Below are 25,640 nucleotides of genomic sequence, written 5' to 3' on the forward strand. Positions count from 1 at the left end.
ACTTAAAACGTGCGCGTGCGGGCGTGTGGGTGTTTGTGTTTGTGTGTGTGTGTGTGTGTGTGGGGGGGGGGGGTCACAGGCATCAAACGGCCAGTGGTCATTTCCTTCAAAAGGTATGAAAACAAAAAAGAAAACAGTATATTCTGCATGTTTTAATGAGTTGAATTTTCTCATGTTTTAATGAGTTGAATACATTTCGAACCGGACAAACGAACAAACCAAACCAAATGAACCCAATAAATGGCCAACATTTTGATGTTGATTGAACGAGCGACGGCTGGATATGTATGGAAGGAAGGAGGGCGTGGCGCGCATATGCAAAGACGGCGCCGCCTCCCTCCGTGGACTTGAAATGGCTTCAAAGAGACATGACAGGAGCCACTAATGGAGCGTGTGAACATCACTGGGTCTCCGTTAGCGGCACAGGGTGGCATTCATACGAGACCACACTTCATTTGATTTGATTAACATTTTTTAAGCATTATGTTATACTTTAGATATCGAAAAATAGCAGATCTACAAGCTCGTAGCGCGGCACTCGGTGCCGCATTATGAGCTTGTAGATTTGAGTTTTTTTTTTACTCAAATCTTTGCTTCTGGGGGGGTCCCTGGAACAACATATTTTCAGATGGGGGTCGGCGGCCTAATTATATGAGACATGAGAATGTTTGAGAACGACTGACATAGAAACATGGATTAGGAAGGCATTTGTAGAATCGTCCTCAGGTCTAAATGGGTTAATATTCCAAACGAGATGCTTGGTTAAGTCAGAGATTAGGACAGAATGAAGAATCGGCGTTCTGATCAGCACCATGGACAGCACCGTAGATTTAGAGAGAAAAGACAGTTCGGTACCCAAGCATGTCCGATTCGGTACCCAAGCATGTCCGATTCGGTACCCAAGCGTGTCCGGTTCGGTACCCAAGCATGTCTGGTTCGGTACCCAAGCATGTCCGGTTTGGTACCCAAGCGTGTCCGGTTCGGTACCCAAGCATGTCTGGTTCGGTACCCAAGCATGTCCGGTTCGGTACCCGGTACCCAAGCGTGTCTGGTTTGGTACCCAAGCATGTCCGATTCGGTACCCAAGCATGTCTGGTTCGGTATCCGGTACCAAAGCATGTTCCAGTTCGGTACCCGGTACCCAAGCATGTTCCAGTTCGGTACCCAGGCGTGTTCCAGTTCGGTATCCGGTACCCAAACGTGTCTGGTTCGGTATCCGGTACCCAGGCGTGTTCCAGTTCGGTACCCGGTGCCCAGGCGTGTTCCAGTTCGGTATCCGGTACCCAAGCGTGTTCCAGTTCGGTACCCGCTACCCAAGCATGTTCCAGTTCGGTACCCGGTACGCAGGCGTGTTCCAGTTCGGTATCCGGTACCCAGGCGTGTTCCAGTTCGGTACCCGGTACCCAGGCGTGTTCCAGTTCGGTATCCGGTACCCAGGCGTGTTCCAGTTCGGTACCCGGTACCCAGGCGTGTTCCAGTTCGGTATCCGGTACCCAAGCGTGTTCCAGTTCGGTACCCGGTACCCAAGCATGTTCCAGTTCGGTACCCGGTACCCAGGCGTGTTCCAGTTCGGTATCCGGTACCCAAGCGTGTTCCAGTTCGGTACCCGGTACCCAGGCGTGTTCCAGTTCGGTATCCGGTACCCAAGCGTGTTCCAGTTCGGTACCCGGTACCCAAGCATGTTCCAGTTCGGTACCCGGTACCCAGGCGTGTTCCAGTTCGGTACCCGGTACCCAAGCGTGTTGGGTTCGGTGCCTGCTTGGTCCCGAGGTTTGGGAACCACCCCTATACCCGTCCGTGGCTTCCCTATGTTTAGGGTTTGGGGGTTTAGGGTGTCAGGAAACATGACTGTAGGACTGTTAGTGCGTCGGTCCAAACACTCGAGCGTTGGACTGAACTGGACAAAACAATGCACTTTGGAATGCACAACAGCACTTTTATAAAACTAAGCTGGTAACGTTTTTTTAAGGATAGCACCATGCCACTTCATTTATCCATAGGCTGTGTGTGGTGTTGATAACTTTTAACTTTTCCATATGAATTGCACGTCATCAAACATACTGGGGCTCTTTTTAATGTTTGTCCATTTTTTGTTTTAGTTTTTAGCTTATACGTTTTTTTAAATAGGCTCTTTGTTTTATGTTGCACTGCCAGTGACTGAAACGGTATTTCATGTTCTTTTGTATGCAAGTACATAGAAAAATGACACAAAGTGATTCTGATTCTGTAGCGTTGTCCAGGCCGCCATAGCTCCATGTGTATGTGAACAGCTCTGACTATGCCTGAGGAGTTGAAATGGTTTGTGTGGTTGTGAACAGGAACGCTGCTTGAAAAGGCTCTGAGTTTTGTTAAAGTATACCCTGAAAAAGACCCCCGCTAATAGACAGAAAGAAAGAGAGAGGGGGGAGGGGGGGGGGGGAGGGTACAGGGGGATCAAGCCATTATTAAGCTGACAAATTGGGCTGTAAAGAGGGAGTTGCAGGCGATGGGAAGGCGCTGAGGCTCGTCAAATCTGTCACATTTTAACTCACGGTGAATATTCACGGGGATATTTTTAAGTTTGCGTTGAAATTAAGCCAGACTCAAAGTGGTATTTGAGTCTGGAGATGCTGTGTATGGATCTTGTTTCCCGGGGGGCGGGTTCAAACATTTTCTCTTTGAAGCAATTGGTCAGAGCTACTGTCAGTCAAAGGTCTCAAGCGTTGAACGTCACTGTACCAAAGCCCGCCCATATTGCATACCTATATTGTGTCCCGATTGGCCACACCAGTTCTCTGGTGTAGGAAATGGGCGTACAATTGAGCCTCTCCAGACCGTAATCCGCCGGCAGGCAATTTTCTTTTGCCAACGGCTGATTCGGTCTGGCGTATTAGCCAGGCTACTAGTGTGCATGTCTGTCTGTCTGTCTGTCTTGACAGACAGACAGTGTGGTGGAAGATAGAATATTAGGGAGACAGACATAACAGCCAAAGGTTAAAAGTGTGTCCCTGTGGTCAAAGAACACACAAACCTGCATGCACCCACCCACGCACACGCACGCACGCACGCACGCACGCACGCACGCACGCACGCACGCACGCACGCACGCACGCACGCACGCACGCACGCACGCACGCACGCACGCACGCACGCACGCACGCACGCACGCACGCACGCACGCACGCACACACACACACACACACACACACACACACACACACACACACACACACACACACACACACACACACACACACACACACACACACACACACACACACACACACACACACACACACACACACACACACACACACACACACACACACACACAGAGAGAACACTCCTCCTAACCCCTTTTGAAGCCTCCCACAACAAAGACAGCACCAAAGGTGAAACTGCAAAGCACCATGGGTAAAACCACACACCGTCTGTCCATGATGGTAAAAATAAACCGCCACACACACGCGCACATGCACGCAGTACTGCAGAACACACACACACACACACACACACACACACACACACACACACACACACACACACACACACACACACACACACACACACACACACACACACACACACACACACACACACACACACACACACACACACACACACACACACACACACACACACACACACACACACACACACACGCCCCTGAATGTGCATGTAGTGTAGTGCACACACGCAAAACACACTCTGCCATCCCTCATCATTATGGAGGGGCCAAGAGCTCACAAAAAACATGCAGTAACCCTGGTCTCTATACTGCCTCCCCCTGGCCAGCCGGGGTACCTGATGGAGGGGAAAGGAACTGGTCTCTAAACTGCCTCCCCCTGGCCAGCCGGGGCACCTGATGGAGGGGAAAGGAACTGGTCTCTAAACTGCCTCCCCCTGGCCAGCCGGAGCGCCTGATGGAGGGGAGAGGAACTGGTCTCTATACTGCCTCCCCCAGGCCAGAAGGGGCGCCTGATGGAGGGGAAAGGAACTGGTCTCTATACTGCCTCCCCCTGGCCAGCCGGGGCGCCTGATGGAGGGGAAAGGAACTGGTCGGAACTGGCGTAAAATGAAACCAAATGGACGCGGAACTGGTCGGAACTGGCGTAAAATGAAACCAAATGGACCCGTATGGGTCCATTTGGTTTCATTTTACTCTCTCAAGAGGTCAATTATTGTTAAGTGGGTCTGAGAGGCTAAATGTCATCAAACAGTGGTCCGTGGCTCAAATGGGTCTGAGAGGCTAAATGTCATCAAACGGTGGCCCGTGGCTCAAATGGGTCTGAGAGGCTAAATGTCATCAAACGGTGGCCCGTGGCTCAAATGGGTCTGAGAGGCTAAATGTCATCAAACGGTGGTCCGTGGCTCAAATGGGTCTGAGAGGCTAAATGTCATCAAACGGTGGTCCGTGGCTCAAATGGGTCTGAGAGGCTAAATGTCATCAAACGGTGGTCCGTGGCTCAAATAGGTCTGAGAAGCTAAATGTCATCAAACGGTGGTCCGTGGCTCAAATGGGTCTGAGAGGCTAAATGTCATCAAAATTCGCATTTTGAGCGATGGAAATAAGCGAATTACGTAGCACAACACCCCATAGCCCCATTCCATTCATTGAGGGCTTATATTAGGGGAAATAATAATAATGCGCTTTTGCACAAAATAACACCTGGACCTCTTTGGTGGGGACGTAAAAACTACAAATAAAGGTAAGAAAGCCTGGAATTCGCCTTTAAAACACCAAAAAGGGTTCCCGTCCTGGTTAACCCATTCTGGGCGGGAACCCCTTTTGGTGTTTTAAGCATTGTGTTACGCTTTAGCTAATGAAAAATAGCAGATCTACAAGCTCATACTCATTCTTGTCTATCTGCTATTTTTTAAAATGTTAAAATGTGGCGCAAATCTTTGAATATATATTCTTTCAAAGATAACGTTTTAACTAAAATCTTTGTTTCCGGGGGGTCCGTGGAACAACATATTTTATGGGGGTCGGCGGCCAATTACATATACTTTTTGGGGTCCTTGACATGAAATATTGAGCACCACTGATATAGAAACATGAGGTTTTTCAGAAAACTGTCATTATTTAGAAATGTCGACGTCAGGCCAACACCAAAGAGGGTTCCCGTCCTGGTTAAGCTGAGCCTATCTCTCTCTCCTGGTAAACACCAGCAGCTGAATAATGGACCAGCGCCGGATGGACAGAGAGCGGGGCGGGACTGTCATCGACCTACATTACCCTCCAGGGCCCCCCTCGTGAGGCGCACGCACGCGCACACACACACACACTCACACTCACACACTCACACACACACACACACACTCATTAGCAGAGATAGCTGTGCTTACATAAACCTATGCCGACATGTTTGACCTGCCACTAAATCACAACAGAGGTGGGGGGGGCGGGGCACAGCGACGGGGGAAGGGGCCAGGCGGTAGCCGATGGTGGGCGAGAGAGAGAGAGAGAGAGAGAGAGAGAGAGAGAGAGAGGCGCCAGCTCTCTTCTGATAAATCACATCTATGCTCAATGTTTACTTTCCTCTGGTGGGAAGGGCTGAGAAAATACGTTGGCTGGAAGTGTGTCGAGGAGGGAAGTCTCCCTGAAGCAATGTGTGTGTGTGTGTGTGTGTGTGTGTGTGTGTGTGTGTGTGTGTGTGTGTGTGTGTGTGTGTGTGTGTGTGTGTGGACAGGTGTCTGGTTTAGCCCTACGCAGTGCTCCCACAAGATGTTTGCTTAAGACCAGTGGAGCCACCTGGAGGTTGGATGTGGTAGTGCAGAATGGCAGATTCCAACCTGCCACCAGCGGTATGGCGGGGGGGGGGGGTTGGGGGGGGGCAGCAGAGAGTGCTTATTTCCTCGACTAAAAAACCATGACAAAAAAAATGTTTGTCGAGTACCTTTTTTCACTGACGAAAACTACATAAAAACCAAGCTATGATGATTGAAACTAAGACTATACATAAATATATTGTTGTCAACAAATAAAAATCACACCAACGTGTGCGTGCGTGCGTGCGTGCGTGCGTGCGTGCGTGCGTGCGTGTCACACCCTGTCCATTTGTTTTTAATTGGTTCCATTTCATTGTTATTTATTTATTTATTATGTATTGATTTATTTTATTGTGTTCATTCAGCTGCTGTTGGTAGTGAGCATGTAACGATACACTCAACTCACGATACGACACGTATCACGATATGAGGTTCACGATACGTTTTTTCACGATATTTTCAACACAATTATTTTCCAAACAAATGACCGAAATGATTTATCTTCCCCCCCAGCTTTTTTCACATTTTTTATTTAACTACATTGCAAAAGTAGCATTACTGTTCATGTAAAATTACTTAATTTCTGTGCAACAACTGTAAACATGCTTTCATGTTTAAACCTAGCTCGAGTTTCTTTGATGGCATCTTAGGATAGATGTAGACCTATTTGACAGTGCAGAAACATAATTGCCTTCGTTGATGTATTAATGAGCATCAATAACGACCATCACCTGGGCACAGTCACAGACACATACAGCTCCCCTCTGCAGGCCTCTATACTGAAAGTGATTGCATGAGTCTGTCTCATTTCTCTCAAAAAGCACGTGAATATGATGGAATATGATTACAGCTCACATTTCATTTCACACACTAGCCCCCCTAAATAAAAATATATTTTTTAATAAATCGATACATATCGTCGGGATATAATATTGATATATATCGATATACGATATATCGTTACATGCCTAGTTGGTAGTCATCATGGCTTCACATATTTTTTCAGCCTCTGTGTTTGATAATTTGCGGATTCTTTTTGTTGTTCATTTTTGCTAGTCATGGCTTCCAGTTCCCACCTGATGTTGTGTGTGAGTTCAGACTTCTCCAGATCGTACTGAATAACTGCTAGCTTACACAATGTCTTGAGGCTAGGACTGAAGTCTAAGACATACAGGTCACCAGGGTTGTTGTATCCTCCAAAGAGGATGATACGATCTCCCATCATGCAACAGCACATATTACACCTCCCTGAACACGGCCTTTCCCCCTTTGGCTCAACCTTCTTCCAGGAGAAGGTTTCTGGACTGAATTTCCACAGATCATTGAAGGAATGGCCATGGTTCCAGCCACCAAATATGTACAGCTCTCCATTGTAGGTAAAGGCTGAATGATCCAAGCGTATTTCTGGCAGAAGCTGTGTAGAAGGTGTGTTCATACAGTGGTTGGTCTCTGTGTCAAACACTCTGAAGGTGTTGTGGCACTGACCGCTAATCCAGCCCCCGAATACAAACATCTTTGTCCCGATGATGGTAGCAGAGTGACATGCTGAAGCAGGAGGTGGAGTTCCTCTGGCGTTAATTAAAGACCAGACCATTGTGTTGGTGTCCAACTTGTAGATGGCATTAGTGTAGCCAGTCTCGGTTCTTCCTCCATGGATAAAGATAACCTTCCCCAACACACAGGCTGAGTGGTAGATCATCCCCTCTGGAACGGTCCCGGAAACCTGTGGTTTGAACCATGTGTGGGCATCAACATCAAATGCATAAAGCACGTTGCAGTAACCTTGGTTAGTCCTCCCTCCCCAGAGGTAGACAGTATATTCTATCAGCACAGCTGTGTGGCCGCTGCGTCTGAATGGAACCTCAAGGTGGCGTTCTCCTCTTCCAGGGGTCACTGGGGTCAACTTCCTCCAGATCAAAGACACTGTGTTGAAGACGTGCACATCAATGTGATCCTTGTGACCTCCAAAGGAGTACACACAGTGTCTCACTGTCACAGCTCTCTGATTGGCTGTTCCTGGTCCTCTCAGATGCACCGCCCAGCGTAACATTGCTCACAACAGCACCACAGTGGATGAATCCTATTGGTCAATGGTATCCTATTGGTCAAGTCCTGATGTGTAAATGCATGGAATATTCTGCGTCTTCACTTATATTCGCCCAGAGTCACAAACACCACGCAAGGTTTGTCCAATCCGTGAAGCCGATGGTTTGGGTTGACCAATCAAGGAAGACGATGCCCGTTGAACTCCCTAATATGGTCAATTGGTCACCAGTAGTGATCAATTGACCATTATTATTGATCAACATTATTATGAAGATAGTACACGGTTGAAAAAGTGCTCCTTCAATGCTCCAGTTTCCTGGAAAAACCTAGAAAACCCTATGTTTCTATGTCAGTGGTGCTCAACCTTTTTCATGTGAAGGACCCCCAGAATTATCTGTATTTGGCTGCGGACCGCCATCTGAAAATCCAGGGACCTCCCACTCCAGAAGCAAAGATTTGAGTTAAAAATGTTCACTGAGAAAGAATATATATTCAAAGATTTGCGCCACATTTTCAAGATTTTTCAAAAATAGCAGACTTACGAGCTCGTAGCGCAGCACTTGGTGCCGCGCTATGAGCTTGTAGATCTGCTATTTTTCAACAGCTAAAGTATAACATAATGCTTAAAACACCAAAAGGGGTTCCCGTCCAGAATGGGTTCAATGTACACACGGTCCTGTCTTCTCCCCATGTTCACGTTTAACAGCATGGACAGAACACTCCCTGTTTGGGGCATTCCATTATCTCAAACTTCACAGTACCTTTTTTCACTGACTACATAAAATATATATGATAAATATATTGTTGTCAACAAATACAAATCACACCAATGTGTGTGTGTGTGTGTGTGCGTGCGTGCGTGTGTGTGCGTGCGTACCTGCACACCTGAAGCTCTGGGCCGTCAGGCCCTTCTCCACGGCCAGACAGGTGAGGATGCTCAGGAAGGAAGTGGTGACGGACTGGCGCTTGGCTCGCTGGGCGGAGTCTCCTCTCTGCCTCCTCTGATTGGTCGGCCTGGCTCGCAGCAGCACACCCCCGCCGTTGTGGGAGGAGCCAGCCGCTGGCGGCGCCGCGGCTGAGCACGTGACGAAAAAACATGTCCAAACGCATGTTAGAACCAATAACTATGTAACGATATATCCTATATCGATCTAAACTGGTGGCAATACATTATGTTAATAAACGGGATTTGAGATTTGTTGAAAGAGAAATGATTTTTAAAATGTGACGTGTTGTTGTAAACTTGTAGACTTGTATTTCCTGCTGTTTTGTACAATTTTTGGGAAAGGATTAGGAAGAATGATTTCCTTGTATATTTCAGTTATTTGTCATATCTGCCCTGATGTGCAATCTGTGATTACGAAGCCTAAAAAGCAAACGGAAATTCAAATAACGTTCCAATGTTCAATGCAAAAAAATCACACAATTAAATCGTTAACAGCGGAATTAATTAATCTCCATCCCCCGCTGACTGCCTAGTTTGTTACTAACATTTGAAGAACCACCAACACCACGCCACGATCATCGTTCCGCTTCATGAAAGTCCTCCTTAAAATGTTGTGATCGCTTGTAACAGTGTCCAGCAATATCCCGCGGACCCGACAACAAAGAGCAGCGAGGAACAGCAGCGTGCGGACGCAGTCACGCACGAGCCATAGACTTTACATTGCGCCTCAGTTTCCCAGAAGCTAGCAAGCATGGTGTGACTCATCGATTTCCGGTTACGTCATCCGAACGTGTCATCCGCGTCACTCTGTCCGAGGAGAATCACGTCTATTGATTTTAAAATTATTTTACTTGTTTATAAAGCTCTCAATGGTCGCACCTTCCTACCTACATGACTGCCTGCCTAAATATGTCCCAAACCGCCCCCTAAGGTCTTCCACTGCTGGCCTGCTCGCTTTGCCTAAAAAAATGGCAACTAAAAAATACGGGGAAGCAGCTTTTTGCTTCTACGGGCCGACGGCGTGGAACAAACTCCCACTGTACCTTCAACAGGCAGCCTCTGTAGACATTTTTAAAGCACAGCTCAAGACCCTACTACACCCTTGCTTTTAATTGATTTGTTTTTTTAATTTATTTTGTTATTCATGTCCTCACTGTATTGCATTACTGCTCTTTTGTAATGTTTATGCCTTGCTTTTCTTTTCTTTTTTTTCTATTCTTCATTGCTCTGTAAAGCACTTTGAGCTGCATTTCATGTCATGAAAGGTGCTATACAAATAAAGTTTTATTATTATTATTAAAAGTCTTAAAAGTTATTAAAAACTGCAAATTTAAACAACTAGAGCAGTGCCCATTGGGCACTGGCCTACATGGAACGATGCAAGTTGGAAATGCATGCCCCACCCAGTTATTGTGCAGGTGTCCCTTTTATGCCCATATATGGAGTTCTTTGTCCGGCATGCCCAAATATGTAGTCTATGCAGACTTCAGAATTATGTCAGAACAATGGACACTGGGCACGGGCCCTGTCCAGAGCCCGGGCAGAGGCCTTTTTGCTCGGACCGACCCGATACAGACAGACCATTTATAGATAGATGAAAACGTAACTCGTGTCAGGGAGGGAAAGTCGCAATTATTTTGTGTGACGATTAATGGTCATCTTAAATGTGGTAACGGTAACAGTCCTACCTGGCGCCGCCTCGCCCACCACCTCCTCCGGCTCCCTCCGGACGGGCCTCTGGGCGCCTGCAGCCTGCCGCAGGGCCTCGGCCCAGTCCCGAGCCGAGCTCTGACTGTCTGCCTGGAGCTCCATCACCTCGGAGGAGAAAACCACCTGGAAGAGAGAAAATACAGGTCTGACTGTCTGTCTGTCTGGAGCTCCATCACCTCGGAGGAGAAAACCACCTGGAAGAGAGAAAATACAGGTCTGACTGTCTGTCTGTCTGGAGCTCCATCACCTCGGAGGAGAAAACCACCTGGAAGAGAGAGAATACAGGTCTGACTGACTGTCTGCCTGGAGCTCCATCACCTCGGAGGAGAAAACCACCTGGAAGAGAGAGAATACAGGTCTGACTGACTGTCTGCCTGGAGCTCCATCACCTCGGAGGAGAAAACCACCTGGAAGAGAGAAAATACAGGTCTGACTGTCTGTCTGTCTGGAGCTCCATCACCTCGGAGGAGAAAACCACTTGGAAGAGAGAAAATACGGGCCGCACACGCAGCTTAGACACGACAACGGACGGACATGCGGAAACAGCGGTCAGACATGATGCGGGCGGACATGCACTGCTCCCGTGCTTGCGGTGAGGGTTAGGTTAGGGTTTGAGGTATAGGTGGTCGGTCTAATGACAGTCGGACCAATAGTATGTCTAAACTAAAGCCTGTAGCAGATTTGTTTTATGTGTCGACATAGGACGTAGGAGGCCCAGGACGTGTGGGGACGTCTTCAGGTCCTTTTTAATGGTACAGAGCCCACAGGGATGGAACTGGGACTGATGTTGAGGTGGGTTCATTTCCAAGGCTCATTGTCCACGTGAAAAACAACAACACCGTACCTGAAAGTGTCTTCCTGAGTGGGCGGGAGCGCCGCCGCTCCAGGGATCTGCGTTCTCCTGCTGGGGGTGCCCGGCCCCCGCGGCGCCACCGTGCTGCACCGCCACGCAGCAGGCCAGCGGGTGCTGGAAGAGGGGCTCGGCCACGGGACCCCGGCCCTCCGTGGGGAACGCCCGCAGGGCGGAGCGCGTCAGGACGAAGGTGAACGCCCGCCAGTTGTTCTGCTCCGTCAGCTGGTGGAGCAGCAAGGTGATCAAAGGTCATCAAAACTAATGTCATGTAAATAAACAAAACTAAGATTTAAAAAAAAGGATTTCCGTTAACTGAACTAAATAAGATCAATGGGCTCCATTTTCGTCACCCCTAAACCCCTTATCCCTGAACTTCTTTAGCTTTTTTTACTATTTTGAAAAACATTTTTGAATAGTTCAACTAGCCAATCTACATTGACACGTTGTAAGCTTGTAGACTGGCCATTTTAACATTTTAAAATGTTTTGCCAAATAGTAAAAAAAGGCAAAGAAGTTTAGGGATAAGGGGTTTAGCGGTGACGAAAATGGAGCCCTATATATATAAAAAAATCACACCCGTGTGAACTGAGTGGTGTAAGGTCTGTCTGACGTAATGAAATCATGTCTGACGTAATGAAATCACACCCGGGTGTGATTTCATTACCTGGCTTTGTTTGTGCAGAAAAAATGAGCATGGTTGCTATGTTCACCCTGTTCACCCGGGTGTGATTTCATTACGTCATTACAACAGGGTGAACATAGCAACCATGCTCATTTTTTCTGCACAAAAAAGCCAGTTGTAGGAGTGGTTTACACCACTCAAAAATGATAACTAACTGAAACTGTATTGCGTGTTTTGTAAAAAACAAATTAGCCAAACAAAAAAAGCCCTTATTTTTACTGTAGTTCTTGTCAATGATTATCCAACAGTAAAAATCACACCCGTGTGAACTGAGTGGTGCAACTACACATACTAACCATAGCAACCATGCTCGTTTTTTTGGTTGCTAACCATAGCAACCATGCTCGTTTTTTTGGTTGTTAACCATAGCAACCATGCTCGTTTTTTGGTACGAACAAACACGGGTACACAGGTACAAAGCCAGTTGTTGGAGTGGTTTGCACCACTCAAAAATAGATATATATATATTTAAATGGTATCTTTTGTTGAGTTTGTATTATGGCTCGTAGACGCTGCACGATATTTGCTCTGATTATGCTGTCGGGAAGCATTTTTGGCGCTCGCCGACAAAACCCCCGATCTGACGCAAGATCTGGCTTTGATCGCAGAGGTTTTTAATAATAATAATAATAATAATAACCTTGTGCAGCAGGCCCACTTTGAGGACCTCCTGGCAGCGCTGGGTGAACAGGGGCAGGGCGGTGGGCCGGACGGGGCGGGGCGGGGCCAGAGGGGAGGGCGTGGCCTCGGCCGGGGTGGGGCTGCAGTCCGGCCGGGTGTCCAGGCCCGATGGGGAGGGGGACGAGGTGGCAGACATGGGCGTCGTGGGGAACATCGCCACCTGGTGGAGGAGAAGGAAACTAGCGTTAGGGTTAGGGTAAACTTGTACATTTTGATCAGATTTGACTTGAGTTGTGAGTTTCGTACGCTCACATTGTATGGTCATGAAGTGTTCCTACTCTATATATGGTCATGAAGTGTTCCTACGCTCACCTGTGGTCATGAAGTGTTCCTACTCTATATATGGCCATGAAGTGTTCCTACTCTCACCTATATGGTCATGAAGTGTTCCTACTCTATATATGGTCATGAAGTGTTCCTACTCTCACCTATATGGTCATGAAGTGTTCCTACTCTCACCTATATGGTCATGAAGTGTTCCTACTCTCACCTATATGGTCATGAAGTGTTCCTACTCTCACCTATATGGTCATGAAGTGTTCCTACTCTCACCTATAATATGGTCATGAAGTGTTCCTACTCTCACATATATGGTCATGAAGTGTTCCTACTCTCACCTATATGGTCATGAAGTGTTCCTACTCTCACCTATGGTCATGAAGTGTTCCTACTCTCACCTATATGGTCATGAAGTGTTCCTACTCTATATATGGTCATGAAGTGTTCCTACTCTCACCTATATGGTCATGAAGTGTTCCTACTATCACCTATATGGTCATGTAGTGTTCCTACTCTCACCTATATGATCATGTAGTGTTCCTACTCTCACCTATGGTCATGAAGTGTTCCTACTCTCACCTATATGGTCATGAAGTGTTCCTACTCTCACCTATATGGTCATGAAGTGTTCCTACTCTATATATGGTCATGAAGTGTTCCTACTCTCACCTATATGGTCATGAAGTGTTTCTACTCTCACTAGGGTTGGGATTCGGAACCGGGTCCATTTCAGACCCGGTTCCGACATTGCGGATCCGGAGCCGGTTCCATCGTTTTTTTATTAACGGTTCCCCAAACGGTTCTCATCAGTCGTCATTTAGCTCCGCTGTGTCTGTGTGTGCATGCAAGCAGAGCCTGGGGTGACGTCACCCCACCTACAGACACCGTCTCCACACCTTAGCGCAAAACGGTGTTAAGCTGCGCACTTCTTAAGTTGCGCGCAGCGGAGGAGAGCGTTTCCGGGAATCTGGCCGTCGCGCAAAAAGTCCGCGGAGGTGGAGCTTCTTTTCCATCCACCAGCTGTCTAAAAACTCGGAATTTAAGAACGTGTGCAGCTCTTTCGATAGTGTGGCAGCAAGTGACTACATTGTGACTACTAACGTCTACAGAGCTTTTCATTAGGCGTATTGTACAACTGTTGTTAATGGTGTTAATTTAGAACGCCAATGACTCGACGTCTTTCTGTCTGATATTTTATGAATCACGTTAACTATAGAGCCAAATCAATTTGTCTGCACTTATTTTTTTACAATTTATAAGCAACTCAACTGCTTTTGATTTGGCTCTAAATGAATCGCGTGACTGTTGAGAGCCCAGCGTTTAGGTGCATATACCTCCATAGATTGATTACTTTATAAACAGTTTGCAGAAAAAAGCACAGGAACGTAGCCTATACAGTTCAATACAAGGTCTGCTAAAAGGATTTTATAATCCAAGAAAGCACTATGGCTTGTTTCCATTAGGGTAAGGGGTCCTTCATATTACATTAATCTGAACATTAAAGACAACATTTGTCACCACAACAATATCATTATTGCAATGTGTACTGTATATTTAATATACAGTAGGCTACAAATTGCAATATACAGTACAAATTGCAACAATGATATTGTTGTGGTGGCTAGCTGCTGATGGTGGTGGTGAAGTTTAAATAATAGTGCCAATAATTGAATTAATGAATTTGTGTATATTATGTACTTGGTTAGGTTAGTTATAATATAAGCATAATCTATGTCAGAAAAAAGGGGGAAGAAATAATATTAGGATCCGTTAAGGGAACCGTTAGGAACCGGAACCGTTAAAATCCTAACGAATCCCAACCCTAACTCTCACCTATATGGTCATGAAGTGTTCCTACTCTATATATGGTCATGAATTGTTCCTACTCTCACCTATATGGTCATGAAGTGTTCCTACTCTCACCTATATGGTCATGAAGTGTTCCTACTCTCACCTATATGGTCATGAAGTGTTCTTACTCTCTTGGAAAGGAGCCAGCTTACAGTAGGCGGGAACTCCTTTTGGTGTTTTAAGCATTATGTTATACTTTAGCTATTGAAAAATAGCAGATCTGCAAGCTCTCGGTGCCGCGCTACGAGCTTGTGGCGCAAATCGAGCTTGTGGCGCAAATCTTTGAATATATATTATTTCAGAGCGAACGTTTTTAACTCAAATCTTTGCTAACATATTTTAAGATGGGGGTCTGTGGCCAAATACATATGATTTTTGGGGTCCTTGACATGAAAATGTTTAAGCATCACTGACTTAGAAACATAGGTTTTTCAGAAAACTGTCAGGTCTAAATGGGCTAGTGGAGTATGCTTCAGGCTTTAGCTGACCTGCTGATTCTCCTTAGTGGTCTGGGACGGCACCCTCTGGGTGTCGGACAGCACCCTCTGGGTGTCAGACGGCACCCTCTGGGCTTCGGACGGCACCCTCTGGGTGTGGGATGGCGGCCTGGCGGCCAGCACCCTCTCCCACATCATCCTCCTCCACTCCAGGGCGTCCCACTGGCTCCCTGCCCGCAGCTGGACGCGGGTGCTGTTGAAGAACAGAGCCTGGAGAGAGAGAGAGAGAGAGAGAGACGGGGGCCAAACACTTCATCAGACTAATCCATCTAATCGAACAATTAACACAATCATTCCCGGGATTCCTTCAAAATAGGAGCTCTGGGGTGCCGGAATGACATGGCCGCTTTTACTCTGAACACCCCCCCCCCCCCCCCCCCCCCCGATTCCATTATATCGCTAAAAGCTCCAAAGAGTTCATATTTTGAACGAGAGGCGGATGAGAAGTCAGACATGCTATGGGCTATAGTATGTGAAGAGTCTGCCTGTGCTATTAACTCATTCAAAATTCTCCTCTGGTGAAAAGCTGGAGTTTGCGCGATGGCAGTCTCTCAGTCAAATCTGGTCACAAATAAATAAATCACGCAGCTGCACTGACCTGTAGGGTCCGGGGGTCGCTGGGCTGCGGCTGCCCGCCGCTGGGGGCGGGGCAGGCCAGGCTCTGGCAGTGGGACAGGGAGTAGGCGGTGCCCAGCGTGAGGTTGGCGCTGCTGTCCAGCGTGTAGAGGCGCAGCTCGCAGGGGGTCAGCTCAACGTGGCACGGCGACCAGCGGCCCCGCGGGCCCTCCCGCTGCTCCAGCTGCCCCTGCTTCACCACGCTGCTGCCCCCGCTGCTGCTGCCCTTATCCGCTGGGGGGGGGGGGGGGGGGGGGGGGGTTTAGAACAGTGGATCTCAAGAGTTAAATTATTGTTAGACATCTGCATTACTTAATTTACAAGAAGTCTACACAATTAGAGAATGCCGGTGACGTTCAGGACTAGGCCAGATCACATCCCATATGGGGGTGATCATTACGTCTTTTCCAGGACGTCTTCACCAGTTGAAAAAAATATAGCTTATTCTGGGCCAGATCTGACTAGTTATAATGACGTTAAGTTGATCTGGCCTCGATCAGACTCTCTCTGATTCATCCAGGGACGTCCGTCTTAGTGGGCAGAATTTATGTTGGTTGAAATCAGGTGAGGTTCTGGGTCAGATCTGACTAGTGTTGGTTTGACTTGATTTGGCCCCAATGGAGACGTTAATAATTCGTTCAGGTCCTGACCGGTGCTTGCTGGGTGTAGAAGAATTGTTATTTTGATCAACGTTTGCCTGTTAGCTCTCCTAACGATACCAACATCAATACAGCATGGAAATGTGGACATATTCTTTAGTTTTGGGTAAACTGGTGGTCCGTGGCTCAAATGCAGAATAAATAATTAATGGGCCTTGATATGAAATATGCTGACAACCACCTCTTTAAAATGAAACTGGCTGACAGGGGTGAAAAGCGAGCAGGAGACAGACAGTGATGTAGAGGACAGGGCAGAGAGGGGGGGGTGGGTGGGTGTAGAGGACAGAGAGGACAGAGAGGGGGGGTGGGTGTACACTAGGACAGGGCAGAGAGGGGAGGGTGGGTCGTTGTAGAGGAGGACAGGGCAGAGAGGGGAGGGTGGGTCGTTGTAGAGGAGGACAGGGCAGAGAGGGGAGGGTGGGTCGCTGTAGAGGAGGACAGGGCAGAGAGGGGAGGGTGGGTGGGTGTAGAGGAGGACAGGGCAGAGAGGGGAGGGTGGGTCGTTGTAGAGGAGGACAGGGCAGAGAGGGGAGGGTGGGTGGGTGTAGAGGAGGACAGGGCAGAGAGGGGAGGGAGGGTCGCTGTAGAGGAGGACAGGGCAGAGAGGGGAGGGTGGGTCGTTGTAGAGGAGGACAGGGCAGAGAGGGGAGGGTGGGTCGTTGTAGAGGAGGACAGGGCAGAGAGGGGAGGGTGGGTCGTTGTAGAGGTGGACAGGGCAGAGAGGGGAGGGTGGGTCCCTGTAGAGGAGGACAGGGCAGAGAGGGGAGGGTGGGTCGTTGTAGAGGAGGACAGGGCAGAGAGGGGAGGGTGGGTCGTTGTAGAGGAGGACAGGGCAGAGAGGGGAGGGTGGGTCGTTGTAGAGGTGGACAGGGCAGAGAGGGGAGGGTGGGTCCCTGTAGAGGAGGACAGGGCAGAGAGGGGAGGGTGGGTCGCTGTAGAGGAGGACAGGGCAGAGAGGGGGGGTGGGTGTACACTAGGACAGGGCAGAGAGGGGAGGGAGGGTCGCTGTAGAGGAGGACAGGGCAGAGAGGGGAGGGTGGGTCGCTGTAGAGGAGGACAGGGCAGAGAGGGGAGGGAGGGTCGCTGTAGAGGAGGACAGGGCAGAGAGGGGAGGGTGGGTCGTTGTAGAGGAGGACAGGGCAGAGAGGGGAGGGTGGGTCGTTGTAGAGGAGGACAGGGCAGAGAGGGGAGGGTGGGTCGCTGTAGAGGAGGACAGGGCAGAGAGGGGAGGGAGGGTCGCTGTAGAGGAGGACAGGGCAGAGAGGGGAGGGAGGGTCGCTGTAGAGGAGGACAGGGCAGAGAGGGGAGGGTGGGTCGTTGTAGAGGAGGACAGGGCAGAGAGGGGAGGGAGTGTCCCTGTAGAGGAGGACAGGGCAGAGAGGGGAGGGTGGGTCGTTGTAGAGGACAGAGAGGGGGGGTGGGTGTACACTAGGACAGGGCAGAGAGGGGCGGGTGGGTCCCTGTAGAGGAGGACAGGGCAGAGAGGGGAGGGTGGGTGTACACTAGGACAGGGCAGAGAGGGGAGGGTGGGTCGCTGTAGAGGACAGAGAGGGGGGGTGGGTGTACACTAGGACAGGGCAGAGAGGGGAGGGTGGGTCGCTGTAGAGGAGGACAGGGCAGAGAGGGGCGGGTGGGTCCCTGTAGAGGAGGACAGGGCAGAGAGGGGAGGGTGGGTGGGTGTAGAGGAGGACAGGGCAGAGAGGGGCGGGTGGGTCCCTGTAGAGGAGGACAGGGCAGAGAGGGGAGGGTGGGTGGGTGTAGAGGAGGACAGGGCAGAGAGGGGAGGGAGGGTCGCTGTAGAGGAGGACAGGGCAGAGAGGGGAGGGAGGGTCATTGTAGAGGAGGACAGGGCAGAGAGGGGAGGGAGGGTCGCTGTAGAGGAGGACAGGGCAGAGAGGGGAGGGAGGGTCGTTGTAGAGGAGGACAGGGCAGAGAGGGGAGGGAGGGTCGCTGTAGAGGAGGACAGGGCAGAGAGGGGAGGGAGGGTCGCTGTAGAGGAGGACAGGGCAGAGAGGGGAGGGTGGGTCGCTGTAGAGGAGGACAGGGCAGAGAGGGGAGGGAGGGTCGCTGTAGAGGAGGACAGGGCAGAGAGGGGAGGGAGGGTCGTTGTAGAGGAGGACAGGGCAGAGAGGGGAGGGAGGGTCGCTGTAGAGGAGGACAGGGCAGAGAGGGGAGGGTGGGTCGCTGTAGAGGAGGACAGGGCAGAGAGGGGAGGGAGGGTCGTTGTAGAGGAGGACAGGGCAGAGAGGGGAGGGTGGGTCGCTGTAGAGGAGGACAGGGCAGAGAGGGGAGGGAGGGTCGCTGTAGAGGAGGACAGGGCAGAGAGGGGAGGGAGGGTCGCTGTAGAGGAGGACAGGGCAGAGAGGGGAGGGTGGGTCGCTGTAGAGGAGGACAGGGCAGAGAGGGGAGGGAGGGTCGCTGTAGAGGAGGACAGGGCAGAGAGGGGAGGGAGGGTCGTTGTAGAGGAGGACAGGGCAGAGAGGGGAGGGTGGGTCGCTGTAGAGGAGGACAGGGCAGAGAGGGGAGGGAGGGTCGCTGTAGAGGAGGACAGGGCAGAGAGGGGAGGGTGGGTCGCTGTAGAGGAGGACAGGGCAGAGAGGGGAGGGAGGGTCGCTGTAGAGGACGACAGGGCAGAGAGGGGAGGGTGGGTCTTCAGATTAGCAGAGTTTCTCCATGTTTTCTCAGCGACCTCTGTAACAATGCCGTCCCTTCCTGCCACGCCGCTATCTCTAACCAAAACATCAAGGCTCGCGTCAGACATAACCTGAAAGAAATGTGTTGCGTGGGACCCCAATAAGGTCCCTCCCCTGTGTGTGTGTGTGTGTGTGTGTGTGTGTGTGCGTGTGTGCGTGTGTGCGTGCGTGCAAAAAAACAGTGACATTATGAAGCTACATTTCAGTGACATCACAAAGATGTACTTCATATTGTTACAGATTTTTTTCAGACCTCCAGTTCTAGGAAACACAGAATGGGGGAACTTTTTATTATTTTCACACACCAGCTCTAAGGTATATTAATGACATAGTAAAATGTTGAACATGAGTGGTATTCTCGTTTAAGCAAAAACCAACCTAAATAAATGAGTACGCCCGGCGCCACTGAAGTGTCGCCGACATCAAACCCTGTTCTTGCTTTCCAGAGGTGATTTCCCCCTAACTGAAACAAATGGAAAACAGCCACCGAAACGAGCCTGAATGGCAGACATTGCATCTTGCCTTTTTTGTGTTCATTATATTAGCTCTTTTAAGAGGGAAGGAGTCGTGCTAAACGCTATGTGGCAGCTGTTGACGCGGCTCGCGGCCGTGGCTAAACGGCCCATCCATCTTACACAAACACTGCAGCTCGACAGTTGTCACCACAAGTCTGAGTCCCTGCACACACACACACACACACACACACACACACACACACACACACACACACACACACACACACACACACACACACACACACACACACACACACACACACACACACACACACACACCGCTCTTTATGTTAACAAAGCGCTCTGTTTAAGCTCTGCTAATGAATATGCAAATGAGGTTGTATTATAGGCCCCAAACGAAGGAAGGGTCTCTGATTGGCGATTGGTTGGTCTTCATGCTTGGAGGGAGTCGAGATAAGAATTAGTTTGGTGCCGATGTGCGTGTCTACCGGTGTGTGTGTGTGTGTGTGTGTGTGTGTGTGTGTGTGTGTGTGTGTGTGTGTGTGTGTGTGCGTCTTGTGAGAAACAATTAGCCTTCATCTTAACTTGCTCTCACTCCAGCTAAAGGCCTCAAAACATACACGCAGGCACGCAGGCACGCACGCAGGCAGAAGGTCACAGAACACAGAAGGTCAAAACTGGTTAAACTGGTAGACCTGCGGAGAGGTCAGGACCGAAATAGACCACACTGTGCTTAGTCATTTCAAACGGCAGCGATTTACACGCCTAGTAATTCATTTTCAACGAGACCTGCATTTTTTTGAGGGACGCCCTATATACAGGTTTAATGTTTGTTTAGTCGCTAACACAAACATGAAATGCCATTAACAATGAAGAGAGTTTAATGTTTGCGTTAATGTTTGCGTTAATGTTTGCGTTAATCCATGCGCGTCTGAAAGGACCTTTAAAGTGTGTTTTAGAGCAGTGGTTCCGAAACTTTTTCATGTCAAGGACCCCCAAACTGACACAAATTAGCCTGTGGTGGACCCAGGAGTCTGTACTTGGTGTCCCATTCCCCCCCCCCCCACCCCCCCCCCTACAAACAATCTCATCGCCGACAATAGCCGTAGATTTTCTACTCTCACGTAACGTTCGAAAGTATGTATTGCCTTTAGTCTGTAGTTGCTGAACATTAGTTACTACGTTCAAAATGTGTCACCTGGAGCCATAACTACTGTGTCTTTAAACACCTGGAGCCATAACTGTGTCTTTAAACACCTGGAGCCATAACTACTGTGTCTTTAAACACCTGGAGCCATAACTACTGTGTCTTTAAACACCTGGAGCCATAACTACTGTGTCTTTAAACACCTGGAGCCATAACTACTGTGTCTTTAAACACCTGGAGCCATAACTACTGTGGCTTTATAAACACCTGGAGCCATAACTACTGTGTCTTTAAACACCTGGAGACATAACTACTGTGTCTTTATAAACACCTGGAGCCATAACTACTGTGTCTTTAAACACCTGGAGCCATAACTACTGTGTCTTTAAACACCTGGAGCCATAACTACTGTGTCTTTAAACACCTGGAGCCATAACTACTGTGTCTTTAAACACCTGGAGCCATAACTACTGTGTCTTTAAACACCTGGAGCCATAACTACTGTGTCTTTAAACACCTGGAGCCATAACTACTGTGTCTTTAAACACCTGGAGCCATAACTACTGTGTCTTTATAAACACCTGGAGCCATAACTACTGTGTCTTTAAACACCTGGAGCCATAACTACTGTGTCTTTATAAACACCTGGAGCCATAACTACTGTGTCTTTATAAACACCTGGAGCCATAACTACTGTGTCTTTATAAACACCTGGAGCCATAACTACTGTGTCTTTAAACACCTGGAGCCATAACTACTGTGTCTTTAAACACCTGGAGCCATAACTACTGTGTCTTTAAACACCTGGAGCCATAACTACTGTGTCTTTATAAACACCTGGAGCCATAACTACTGTGTCTTTATAAACACCTGGAGCCATAACTACTGTGTCTTTAAACACCTGGAGCCATAACTACTGTGTCTTTAAACACCTGGAGCCATAACTACTGTGTCTTTAAACACCTGGAGCCATAACTACTGTGTCTTTAAACACCTGGAGCCATAACTACTGTGTCTTTAAACACCTGGAGCCATAACTACTGTGGCTTTAAACACCTGGAGCCATAACTACTGTGTCTTTATAAACACCTGGAGCCATAACTACTGTGTCTTTAAACACCTGGAGCCATAACTACTGTGTCTTTAAACACCTGGAGCCATAACTACTGTGTCTTTAAACACCTGGAGCCATAACTACTGTGTCTTTAAACACCTGGAGCCATAACTACTGTGTCTTTAAACACCTGGAGCCATAACTACTGTGTCTTTAAACACCTGGAGCCATAACTACTGTGTCTTTATAAACACCTGGAGCCATAACTACTGTGTCTTTAAACACCTGGAGCCATAACTACTGTGTCTTTATAAACACCTGGAGCCATAACTACTGTGTCTTTAAACACCTGGAGCCATAACTACTGTGTCTTTAAACACCTGGAGCCATAACTACTGTGTCTTTAAACACCTGGAGCCATAACTACTGTGTCTTTAAACACCTGGAGCCATAACTACTGTGTCTTTAAACACCTGGAGCCATAACTACGGTGTCTTTAAACACCTGGAGCCATAACTACTGTGGCTTTAAACACCTGCAGCCATAACTACTGTGGCTTTAAACACCTGGAGCCATAACTACTGTGGCTTTAAACACCTGGAGCCATAACTACGGTGTCTTTAAACACCTGCAGCCATAACTACTGTGGCTTTAAACACCTGGAGCCATAACTACTGTGGCTTTAAACACCTGCAGCCATAACTACTGTGGCTTTAAACACCTGGAGCCATAACTACTGTGGCTTTAAACACCTGGAGCCATAACTACTGTGTCTTTAAACACCTGGAGCCATAACTACTGTGTCTTTAAACACCTGGAGCCATAACTACTGTGGCTTTAAACACCTGGAGCCATAACTACTGTGTCTTTAAACACCTGGAGCCATAACTACGGTGTCTTTAAACACCTGGAGCCATAACTACTGTGTCTTTAAACACCTGGAGCCATAACTACTGTGGCTTTAAACACCTGGAGCCATAACTACTGTGTCTTTAAACACCTGGAGCCATAACTACTGTGTCTTTAAACACCTGGAGCCATAACTACTGTGGCTTTAAACACCTGGAGCCATAACTACTGTGTCTTTAAACACCTGGAGCCATAACTACTGTGTCTTTAAACACCTGGAGCCATAACTACGGTGTCTTTAAACACCTGGAGCCATAACTACTGTGGCTTTAAACACCTGGAGCCATAACTACTGTGTCTTTAAACACCTGGAGCCATAACTACTGTGTCTTTAAACACCTGGAGCCATAACTACTGTGTCTTTAAACACACCTGGAGCCATAACTACTGTGTCTTTAAACACCTGGAGCCATAACTACTGTGTCTTTAAACACCTGCAGCCATAACTACTGTGTCTTTAAACACCTGGAGCCATAACTACTGTGTCTTTAAACACCTGGAGCCATAACTACTGTGTCTTTAAACACCTGGAGCCATAACTACTGTGTCTTTAAACACCTGGAGCCATAACTACTGTGTCTTTAAACACCTGGAGCCATAACTACTGTGTCTTTAAACACCTGGAGCCATAACTACTGTGGCTTTAAACACCTGGAGCCATAACTACTGTGTCTTTAAACACCTGGAGCCATAACTACTGTGTCTTTAAACACCTGGAGCCATAACTACTGTGGCTTTAAACACCTGGAGCCATAACTACTGTGTCTTTAAACACCTGGAGCCATAACTACTGTGGCTTTAAACACCTGGAGCCATAACTACTGTGGCTTTAAACTAGAGCTGGGACTCGATTAAAATGTTTAATCTAATTAATCAGAGGCTTTGTAGTTAATTAATCTCGATTAATCGCATATCATTATTTGACCCGAGAACAGTGAGAAAGCTATTTTTTCAAATGGATTTTGGTATACTAGTGAATCAATGAATAGTGACTACAGGATACCACTCATTTTCAACATTTTACTGTCATTAATATACCTTAGAGCTGTTAATAATAATAAATAATAAAAAGGTCACCCCATTCTGTGTTGCCTAGAACTGGAGGTCTGAAAAAAAATCAGTGACAGTAACAAGTACATCTATACTTATATTGTATACTATATATTGTTACTGTTTTTTGTCATACCTCCAGTTCTAGGCAACAAAAAATGAGGTGACTTTTTATTATTTCCAGTTTTCCACACAACTCCATAGAAAAATGTTGAAAATGAGTGGTATTCCCCTTTAAGCAATACAACTTTTTTTTCAACAGATAAACAAGTGCAGCAAGTGCCTATATAAAGTGGCTATGAATACTCAAATGTGCTTTGCATGGTGGGGCATTATTAGGGGGGAAACACTTAGACAAAGGAATAAAATAAAAAACGGTGGAATGAACTAGCTGGGGAATGCATTTCACATGGGGTTGGGGCAGACCATTGTCTGACCACGGACTTTCACACTTGCTGCTTCAGTATGTTTCGCATCGAGGACAGCTTGACAGCTTCGTGCTGTGGTGAAATCTCTGCGAGCCTCTGCAAGCCTCTACTCAGTGCGAGACATGCTAAGCTGAAGCAGCTAGCATGGAGCTAACATTGGTCATATGGATCCTTTCCCTCTGATATTGCACACAACCATGCTGCTATCCACGCGTCCATCCGATAGCTTTTAAATCTAAATGCCCCATCCACGGAGCAAAAGCGATATAAGCGGCTTCTTCATTCGATTCGTTTCTCGTTTGGGTGGTGTTGTTGTCTGACGGAGCTGTAGTGTAGAGTGAGGGGGGGGGGGGGGGGGGCTGCTCCTCCCCCTGCAAGCTGTGCAAGGCATGCAGCAGCCTAATGAGCCTATTCAGTACTAGAAATGCGCCCAGTGAGAAACGTTCCGCCGTGAAAAAAAAGGTGCGATTAAATGCGTTAATTTTTTTAACGCGTTAATTTTTCTGTAGTTAATTAATCTCAATTAACGCGTTAAAGTCCCGGCCCTACTTTAAACACCTGGAGCCATAACAACTGTGGCTTTAAACACCTGGAGCCATAACAACTGTGGCTTTAAACACCTGGAGCCATAACTACTGTGTCTTTAAACAGACAACATCAAAGCGCTTAAAGACTTAAACCTCTCTTAAAGTCTCTCTTGTAGCAAAAACACAAGAGTAACTACAATTAACTGGACAGCAAAACTAATGCTGCACCGTTCTGGATCACATTCAGAATTTAAGAAATGAGATCTTGTAGGTGTCTGAATCTATAGATCTCAATCCTTTTTCCATTAATTGTGCAGCACTACTTGGCCTGGAGAAACAACACACTGTCCTAATGTCTTCAGACAACACAAGGGAAGGTAAATGTCTTCAGACAACATGAAGGTAAATGTCTTCAGACAACATGAAGGTAAATGTCTTCAGACAACATGAAGGTAAATGTCTTCAGACAACATGAAGGTAAATGTCTTCAGACAACATGAAGGTAAATGTCTTCAGACAACACAAGGGAAGGTAAATGTCTTCAGACAACACAAGGGAAGGTAAATGTCTTCAGACAACATGAAGGTAAATGTCTTCAGACAACACAAGGGAAGGTAAATGTCTTCAGACAACACAAGGAAAGGTAAATGTATTCAGACAACACAAGGGAAGGTAAATGTCTTCAGACAACACAAGGGAAGGTAAATGTCTTCAGACAACACAAGGGAAGGTAAATGTCTTCAGACAACATGAAGGTAAATGTCTTCAGACAACACAAGGGAAGGT

The 25,640-nt window shown here is 47.8% G+C and overlaps 2 protein-coding genes across 2 annotated transcripts in view; both read right to left on the reverse strand.

Annotated features, from left to right (window-relative positions):
* The window catches only part of LOC306935007 (pleckstrin homology domain-containing family M member 3-like), a gene marked incomplete at its 3' end in the record, with an annotated part of 75,711 nt that overhangs the window by 26,471 nt on the left and 23,600 nt on the right, over positions 1 to 25,640 (reverse strand). Inside the window, exons 6-11 of the mRNA XM_079517829.1 lie at positions 15,895 to 16,145; positions 15,288 to 15,506; positions 12,629 to 12,829; positions 11,298 to 11,528; positions 10,432 to 10,576; positions 8,675 to 8,872 (exon numbers count right to left, since the gene is read on the reverse strand). Coding sequence (XP_079373955.1) covers positions 8,675 to 8,872; positions 10,432 to 10,576; positions 11,298 to 11,528; positions 12,629 to 12,829; positions 15,288 to 15,506; positions 15,895 to 16,145 — 1,245 coding nt within the window. The remainder of the gene's footprint in view (positions 1 to 8,674; positions 8,873 to 10,431; positions 10,577 to 11,297; positions 11,529 to 12,628; positions 12,830 to 15,287; positions 15,507 to 15,894; positions 16,146 to 25,640) is intronic.
* On the reverse strand, positions 6,734 to 8,488 carry LOC306935554 (kelch domain-containing protein 3-like; the record flags this gene model as incomplete). Its single annotated transcript, XM_079518654.1, has 2 exons — positions 6,734 to 7,601; positions 8,466 to 8,488. 2 exons carry the CDS (start codon positions 8,486 to 8,488, stop codon positions 6,734 to 6,736), a joined length of 891 nt encoding a protein of 296 aa, XP_079374780.1.

The sequence above is a fragment of the Electrona antarctica genome (genome assembly GCF_951216825.1).
Source record: "Electrona antarctica genome assembly, chromosome: 13".
Taxonomy (NCBI): Eukaryota; Metazoa; Chordata; class Actinopteri; order Myctophiformes; family Myctophidae; genus Electrona; species Electrona antarctica.